At 31.2% G+C, this 9025-nt stretch overlaps 1 protein-coding gene across 2 annotated transcripts; it reads right to left on the bottom strand.

Moving 5' to 3' along the window:
- Nucleotides 1-290: 290 nt before the first annotated feature.
- LOC145328796 (uncharacterized) lies at nt 291-8823 on the bottom strand. Of its 2 annotated transcripts, none has more exons than XM_080172667.1 (19): nt 8748-8823; nt 8190-8266; nt 7960-8000; nt 7181-7258; nt 6737-6800; nt 6159-6303; nt 5590-5663; nt 5432-5517; nt 5224-5351; nt 5009-5086; nt 4698-4782; nt 4306-4366; nt 4058-4193; nt 3497-3559; nt 3095-3139; nt 2563-2684; nt 1997-2122; nt 1621-1701; nt 291-694 (listed from the first exon to the last, which is right to left on the bottom strand). In XM_080172667.1, exons 2-19 carry the CDS (start codon nt 8263-8265, stop codon nt 579-581), a joined length of 1605 nt encoding a protein of 534 aa, XP_080028793.1. In that variant the 5' UTR covers nt 8266; nt 8748-8823; the 3' UTR covers nt 291-578. The 2 variants fall into 2 exon arrangements, with proteins under 2 accessions (XP_080028793.1, XP_080028794.1); XM_080172668.1 differs by having other exon boundaries at nt 8720-8784.
- Between the last annotated feature and the right edge of the window lie 202 nt (nt 8824-9025).

Here is a 9025-nt window from a genome sequence, read left to right on the forward strand (position 1 = left end):
CGTCTGTCTGTCCGTCTGAAGCTTAAGATCTCGGTAACCGCTGAACCGAATGGGCTCTACTCTTCAGGGAATATACCTACTGGTCCTGTGGTGGTTTTAGGCTATTTTTGGGGGGGCTGGGACACCTCAAACCCCCCCAAAAACAACCCCCCCCCCATTTTTTTTTGTAGGAGATATCCTTCTTATTTTTTTTGTTTTTTTTACGAAGTTCATCTTAATTTTTTTTATCATCTCTTGGGGCAAAGCCCCTAGAGGCTAGGGGCGAAGCCGCTAGTTAATTAAAAAGTATGACTTATAAGTGAGTTTATTTATATTATTTCATTATTTACAAATGCAAAATATAATATTATTACAAAAAAATCAAATAATACTTAAAATTATCACAATATTTAACAATAATAACCTTTTAACATAATCAATAATGCCATTAAATCATAATTAAATAAAAAAAAGAATATCAAAATGAGATATATAAAATTTTCTAAATACATTTAAAGTTAACTTTATGATATACATGTAAGTAAAATATTTAATAAAGAGAAAAACCTTAAATCTTAGATATAGAATTTATAAATGTGTTAAAGATTTAGAATATCCTGCTGTTCTAAATATGGTTTAAAGAATTGTAGTTCAGATTCAATATTAAGAGCTCCTATATAAGTTTCTGTTCTGTAGACCAATGAGATATCACCATCTAAGATATAAAGTAAATATTTCGGGTATAGTCCCTTTCGTAACATCGCGCCTTATGGGGCGATTCTTCGCATTTTTCACAGTAGCTTTTCTCCTATTTCTAGCCCCTGCAGGGGGCTCTAACCCTCCGGGGCCAATTACCAAACCCTGCGGGGCTATCACCTAACCTAATATAACCTAACCTAAAATAACCTTTAAAAGCCATTTTAAAAATACGACAAATCGCCACTTATGGGGCGATGTTACGAAAGGGACTATTCCCAATATTTCTATCAGTTCAAAAAGAGATTATTAAAAATGAAATGTGCAAATCTACTGAATATGTAATGGGACAGACTGCCTAATATAGTAGCTGTGCTCCTATGATACATATTTTACCTTGTTAATAAATTTGTGAACGCTTAGCTATTCTTAACATTGTAATTCCATATTGTCTATTCCTTCCCCAAATAAATGATATATACAGGGAGAGATAATTGTTTAAACCCATTTTAACCTAACCTAAATATTTGAAAATATATTGTTTGTGTTTGCCCTAAATAAACATCAATGCAATTGTACCCTGTGTTATTGGTTTGAAGCAAAGCTTCTCTACAAAACTAGACTTTAGTGAGTCCGTCCGTCGTGTCCGTCACTCACGCTCCTTACACTACACATACTTCTTATAATAAAGAAAAATTATGTTTGTCTGTGTGTACCGAAGGATCTCGCTAACCGCTGAACCGATATAGTTCTTCTTCTCATAGGTTTTGGAAGGTTTATAACTATTTTGGGGATCGTACCACAACCCCACAAAATTTCTTTTCAACTTTTTCTTTTAGATATAGAATAAAAATTTTGTTTATCCAATTTAACTCCCCCTCCTAAAGTGCCCGTTGAGGCCTCTAGGGGCATACCCGCTAGTGTTCAATATCTTATTAATTTTACCTGTAAAAGCAATATCAATATTCATAATTCTGTCATTTGTAACTTGTTCTCTTGTATGCAACTTGTAGGAATTCTCAAAATCTTTAAAAAAAGATAATATTTTGTAAATATAATAATGCATGTAGATCAATAATTACAAGGTCTATATATTTTTATTATGTGCAGAACTCAATAAATAACAGACAGTGATCTCTTTTATAAGATAATTGACGATAATTGGCAATAATAGTAAACAAAGTCACCCCATTGAAGATATAGATTGAGATAAAAAGTACCCAACGTTTTTTAGCCAACAAGTAAGATATACTGGTTATAAAACTTTGGGTACCATCTGCCTGGCCAGGAGGCCCCCCTATTCTTAATATTTTTAACTTACCAGCATAAGGATCACAGGAATCTTGGTCTATCTGTCTAAACAGGAGAACAGCTCCACTGATGGTACCAAAGCAAAGTAGATTCCTTCGCAGGCATACACAACTGATCTCCTCCTTCACTGGGCTACCTAAATATTTTGTCTATAGATCAAGTATTTTTTATTTTAGTTAAAAAAATATAAAAAAAAATTTTGGAGGAGTGGTATTTTTCATTTTTTGTCCCATCCCCCAAGAAAATAGTTATAAACCTTCCCGGGACCTATGAGAAGCTACCCTGTTAATGAGAACCCGATCTGTTCAGCGGTTAGCGAGATCCTTCGGTACAAACAAACACACAGACACAAAAATATACAAATAGACATCCTGTTATTTTAGTATAAGGATAAATTAGTCAGATTTCTTTTTGTTTGAAGCTAAAGATCTCAATAGCTACTGAACTGAAGGGTTCTTTACTTCAAAATGAAAAAGATATTTTAATGGGAGAATCTTGGTCAGAATTTTATTTATCAGTTGTCACACCCCTATATACTAGCCATTCTTATATATAATAAAAAGTTCAAAATGTTACCTAAGTAATGGCCATGCAGACAAAATCCTCTGAGATTCCTCCTGGCAATCAGATCAATTTCCATTTGTGTTCCAGCATAGTTGGATGTTGCCAGAGCTTCATCTTCTAGTAGGGCTTCGTCACTGAATACAGGATTAAAATTTTTTTTAGGGGACATTGTGATTTTTATTTCACTGGTACCCAAAGTTTTATGATAACATTTTCCTATTCGTTTGGGGAGTAAATTGAATTTTGATAGGTGGGTTATTAAATTGAGTGTTCAACAACTAATTGTAATCTATAGAAGGTGTAATTTTGTGTATCATGATTGGGGATGTACATAAATATATTGACCATTGTCTTATCATTGATCCCTGACATATTTAACGTTTGTAATTTTGTCTAGTGAAAAAGACTAATCCTATGCAAAGATTTCAGTGAACACTTATAGCATTTGTATGAGTATCAGAAAAAAATAAGGCAGTTACAGATTTTTAAAGAGGACAAAAAACACTACATTAAAAAAAGAGTCAATTTCCAAAGTTTATTTTACCTTAATTGATCTAGACCTCCAACAAACCATTGACCACAACCATCTCTGAAAGTAAAATTATTAAAAATTATTTGAATTCAAAAACTCAAAAAATTAGTTAATAGTAATATGTTTTTTTCTTAAATATTTAAATTGATAACTTAATTTTTAGAGTATCGCGTCAAAACCGATTAATATCCGGTGGATTAGAATCAGTTCTCAGCCATACTGAAAAATCATGTATAGCATCGTATTATATCTAGTTATCTACGAATATAAATAAAATTTAAACCAATTTTTTAGCCCGTGCTTTCGGCATCTCCGACTATACTTCTTATAGTTGTAAATTTTTATATCCGCGGAAAGCTGTTTATGATACTATGCAATAAAAACTATTCTAGATTTAATGTACATAAACGTCACCTTGTATTCCAATTATCAGACATGTAGGTGTAGGTGTGGACCTCACTTCCATTTATTAATCCTCTAAATTAAAGTTATACAGTTAAAATACCTGGAGAGTTGGTACATATGTTTGCAGGAAAAATATTAAGCCAAGTTTGTTTATTTTGTATTATTACCTAATTAGAGCTGGATTATCTTTAGATTTCAAGTGATCATCAAGAGAACATTAGGGCATTATCCGATTATAATTCGATGTAATACTATAACGCCCACTGGTGTATATCAGGTTAAGTAATATCCAACGGACAACCAACCCTTTGATTACACGACCTTTGTCTGAGAAGTCCTAATTGTACATGGTAATTCGTTGCACCTTTTAATGGGTCAAGCCATTCCCCCTACTTTAATTATTTATATCGCGCACCTGACATAGCAGCAATGGGAACAATTTTTAACGCCTTTAGTTATGGCACATTGTTGGGCTAAGATTCCAACCTATCACCTCCTTGACAACGAGCGGATGATTGCTCAACGTGTGGAGCCACAGTCATGGGTATATGAAGAAACTACATAATGTACCTAGAAGCTAAAGTGGAGACAAAGACGACATCTCTGAATATCCAAGTTGGATTCTTGTACAAGATACTGGAGTAGCACACAGATCTGTAGATTTCTACCACTGGGTAGGTTAACAAACTTGATACTGATATTTCTCCTGAAACAACAAATATCAATTTACAACTTAAAATTTTGAGTAAGGAAGATTACATTCCCCCTAAAATATAAAACAAATTAAATAAGATCGATTTTATTGAAGAATATTGTACCTGTGGACAATAAGCATATTAGTTTAGTATCCCACAGCTGCCAGTCCAACACCAAAGCATTCTATATCAGAATATAACAATAAAGGGATAAGACAATTACTGATAAATTGGTGTACATCCACAAAGATAATACACAAAATTACCCCTACTGTAGATTAAAATTAGTAGTTGAAGCGTTTGAACACTCAACTTAATTAAACAACCAATCAAAATTCACTGAAGTCCTCAAAGTTGTTAATGTTGAGCCATCGAATAAGAAAATGTTATTATAAAACTTTGGGAACTAGTGTAATTTATAGCCCATTGTGTCCTCTCTCTCTCTCTGTTAAAGTATATAAGTGAAAAATAAAATTGACATATTAATATATTTATTAAATTTAAAGAATCTTCACCTGTTTTACTTCAAGAATTTTTGATATTCTGACTTGTTGACCAACATAAAATATTTCATAAATATGGATGATTCCGGCTTCATCTCTAAATTTAAAAAATATCATAACTTTGGGTAGAAAAACTTTTTTTTTGCTTATCTTATTTATGAAATACAATTGTTTCACTAATTAATAGATCATCAGTCCCAATTATGATGTTAAAAATAAGAATTAAAAAAAAGGATATGTCTCATTTTGAATCTTTTAAGTTTCCTAAATTTGTGTAAGCTACTTCAGTGTACAAATATAAGTCATTAAACAACTAGTCTAACCTTACAGAAAATCTGGGACCAAAAACTTTGATAGATTTGCCAGGAAGTGTTCTAAAATCTGTATCTAAACTCTTTAATCTAAAAAATAAAATTTAAAAACAAAAACATACTTTAAATCCAATGTTTTTTTATTTATTTTTTTAAACAATTATAAAACTTTCAATGATTTAGATCACATTGAATTATTTTCATGATGTTTAATGAATATTACTAACCTGTTGTTTGAAATATCAAAGAAATGCATTCTTGATTGTCCAGATGCAAGAAGAAGAGAATAGTAAGGAATTCCAACCATAGATGTCACCCCACCATCTCTAAGGTTAACCTCTAGACTAGCACTGGTCTGAACAAAATATTAAATCATAAATTTACAAAAAAAATATATATATATTTTTAATTTTTACAATATATCAATGATTATACCTTTTTGATATTATTGTCATTGCAATTGAAGTAAGTATCTTGATGGTTAAGATTGTCATTCCTTTCAGTTAGATCATCAGAAACATCTAGAAAATATATTTATTGTGTGTTTTTATTATAATCATTTGAGTCTTAGGGTCTTCTATTTTTAATTGTACCTTTGATTTTATAGGATAATATATTTCCAAGTTGATTTCCCATAAATATTCTATAGTCATCCACATAAAAGCAACTAAAATAGAAAAAATCAAAACATGGTAGGTTTTTTTATTATATTTAAACAGTAACATCTTTAAATTGCATATTTAAGAAAAAGATGTTAGATGCACTAAGTCTACTTGAGTTTTTCCTAAAATAATTTGTTAATTATAATAATATTTCTAATATTTGTAGCACAAGGCTGCGACTGCGGCCCTGCACTTGACGTTACAAAACCGATTAATATCCGGTGGATTACAACCAGTTCTCATACACAAGAATAAATTATGTTTAGCTTTATATTATATCCAGCTTTCATCGAATTCAAAAATGTACAATCATGAGATTAAGAGCAGTTTTTAGCCCGTGCTTTGGGCATCTCAGGGCTAAATAAACTGGTTTTAATCTTATAATTGTACATTTTATATCCGCGGAAAGCTGTTTATAATATGACGCGAGAAATAATTATGTATTTTGGATTATTGCATGAAAAAATAAATCATTTTGTTTAGGTTTCAAATCATATTACCTTAAAAATTGACCAATATCAATGGAAGTCTTTTCTATTCTAATACTGTCATGTTCTTCATCTTCTCTGCTAGAGTTATCATCAGAATCTTGATCTGTAATCACCTCTTCAGTGATTTTAGTTGTAGACACAGTATTACTGGATTCTTTAGTAAGTTGACACATTGAATGATAAAATTTTGTAAGGTTTTTCTACAAGTACGATAGTAATTTGTTAGTCTGAGGGATTTGCTCTGTTATCTAATGGTGCCCATGATTGTTGCAGACAACCAACCATTTTATTGCACGATTCTTTTCTCTAAATTCTAAATATGCATTGCAAAGAGCTGCGCCTATTTTGGGCCTATGCATTTCCCCATATTCTAACTATTAATGAAATGCATCTGATATAGCAGTAGCAGGTATAACTTTTAACATCTTTAGTTATGACACGGAAAGGGCCGAGATTCAAACCCGTCACCGATCACCATCGACAAGCGGATGTGTATGTTTAATACTGTTTAGAATGTATATATAAAATTGTATTTCTTTCATAACTGCCCTAAATAAGGTTTTTAATACAAATAGAATGTGTTATTCCTTGAATAAGCTGACAATTTTTCCAAGCAAACCATATTCTTGACCAGTCTACTTTATTACAATTCTGAAATATAAAAAATCTTGGATTTTTTGTGCCAGTCTAAGCTGTAAAAGGTTCCGTGATTTTTTTCTTTATTTTTAATTTTGTATTATATTTTTTTTTAAATTAAAGAGTTTAATTGTAAATGGAGAAAGTCGCTCAATGTGACGTCATAAAAATGAGGGAGATAAGAGGAGAAGTGGTAAAGAAACTTATTTTTATGACGTCAAATGTCTGATTTTTGAGCTACTTTCTCCATTTAGTACTAAATTTTAACTAGAAGAGATTTCTTTTGATTTCTGGGCTATAAAAATTTACTAAAATCATATTTATGTCCACTGTAGTTACTGTTGGACAAACATACCCTTGTTATAGAGTAGCTCCGATATTAAATTGGTTTGTACCTGTTCCGAAGTTATTTCTATCAGAATATTTTCTGGTATTTGTTTCAAGCATCTATGTCTAAATATTCTTTCACAGGCCTTAAATAGATATAAGTAAAACTTTTAATTCAATTAATCTTCAGATTAAAGAAAAAGTAAAATATTTCCTTCTTTTCATTGGGTGGGGGGGGGGGGGTTCTTGGGACTTTTTCTCAGAGGATGGTAGTGGTGACCTTCTTAAAAATAAGTTTAAACCTTCCCAAAATTTATGAGAAGCTACATATAACAGAGAACCATATCGGTTCAGCGGCTATATGAAGGTGATTTTTCTTTAGTGGGCAAAGTTAACCTTTTCTAAACCTCTCTCTGGTCCGAGACAGCGTAACGTGCCTCCAAAAAAATGACGTCATATGATAAATATGACCAATTAGAGGCCAGTATGAATTTTAATATTAGTCAATTATAGTGTATACTGGCCTCTCATTTGTCAATTTTAATGTATGACGTAATTTTTTGGTGACTTTATACGCTGTCTCTCTGGGCCTATAAGTAGCTTCACTGAAAAGTAGATACTTTGCCGATACAGATATCCTTTTACTCTTCGATAAAGATAAGCAAATTGAAATAATAGTTTTTATCAAACGTTTTGATGATGTCAAACAAACATAAAATAAATATCTGTAATAAATTATATAGGGTTCGGATTTGTAGATTTCTATAAAATTAGTTCATAACTGGTTTTAATACAGCAGAAACAATATGGATGGGGAGCTATAACTAAAGAGTCAAGCTAAACTTACCCTTTTCCATTGTAGAGATACAAATGAAACTGAAGTTAAATCTAAAAATTAAAGAATTTTTATATAAAGAATTTATATTTTTTTAAAATCAAATCTTTAATTTCTTTTTAATCAAAGTGTGTTTGTTTGTCCATTAAGAACCCATATAACACTGATAGAATAATTTTCCAAACTTTTGTTAATACCCCCTAACCCCAAATGGTATGATTCACAACAACAAAAAAATTTACCTGTATCGTTTAAATAATTAAATATATATTGTAAAATTTCTGTGGGCAAATTGTTGATTTCCTTCTTTATAATCATCCTGCAATAAAAGAAAATAAGAATTAATAAATTCTATGTTTACTTTACTGTTCTTTTTCTTAAATATGCTGAGGTACTTAATTGATTAAATTCCAATGACTTTAGTGTTAAATTTGTAGTCAACTACTGTATTTAACTATTTTTTGCTTTCAAACGGTTGTAAGATGGTTATTGCTGCGTTACTTAAGACTTTTATTTCATGCTAGTAGCTTCGTCCCTCCCTAGCCTCTAGGGGCTTTGTCCCATATGAGGGGAAATCAAGGAAAGTTATATTCCACAGATGTAATTTTTCTTTGTTTAATGAGGTCCCTTACTCCCCCACAAGAGAATAGGTTAAACCTCAGTACCAGTATCTATATTTCTTGAAGAGTAGAGCCAAATTGGTTCAGTGGTTACCGAGAACTTAAGCATTAGACAGACAGTCTGTCAGACGTACGGACATATATGGTTTTACCTTGTATTATCTAGCTTAAAACCTTCACCTTAATTTATTTCTGAAAGTCCTTGTGTTCTTCAAAGTATATAAAATCCTTCACCTCGAAATGTAAATTTTAACTGAAAACAAAAATTTCAGAATTTCCCGCATTTAGCTACGTAGCGCAGTTTGCAATGTTTTTGTGGACAGTTTTTAAACAAAAATTTAAGTTACAAAAAATTGAGGTTATGTACGTTTCTTGATATCATATAATGGAAATATTGTGTTTTAAATACTATCTATGTGTTATGAACATACAGACAGATAGACTCAAGTGATTTATAG

The sequence above is a fragment of the Acartia tonsa genome, chromosome 9, assembly GCF_053477335.1.
Source record: "Acartia tonsa isolate MP-2025a chromosome 9, ASM5347733v1, whole genome shotgun sequence".
NCBI classification, from domain to species: Eukaryota; Metazoa; Arthropoda; class Copepoda; order Calanoida; family Acartiidae; genus Acartia; species Acartia tonsa.

What these genes read in the sequence shown, in the direction of transcription:
- LOC145328796 (XM_080172667.1), bottom strand. Translation starts at nt 8,265, where the DNA reads ATGATTATAAAGAAGGAAATCAACAATTTGCCCACAGAAATTTTACAA. An exon ending in TATCTCTACAATGGAAAAGG is followed by an intron (nt 7,259 to 7,959) that starts GTAAGTTTAGCT and finishes TATCTATTTAAG; the next exon opens with GCCTGTGAAAGAATATTTAG. An exon ending in GGAGGTCTAGATCAATTAAG is followed by an intron (nt 2,685 to 3,094) that starts GTAAAATAAACT and finishes TCCTGTATTCAG; the next exon opens with TGACGAAGCCCTACTAGAAG.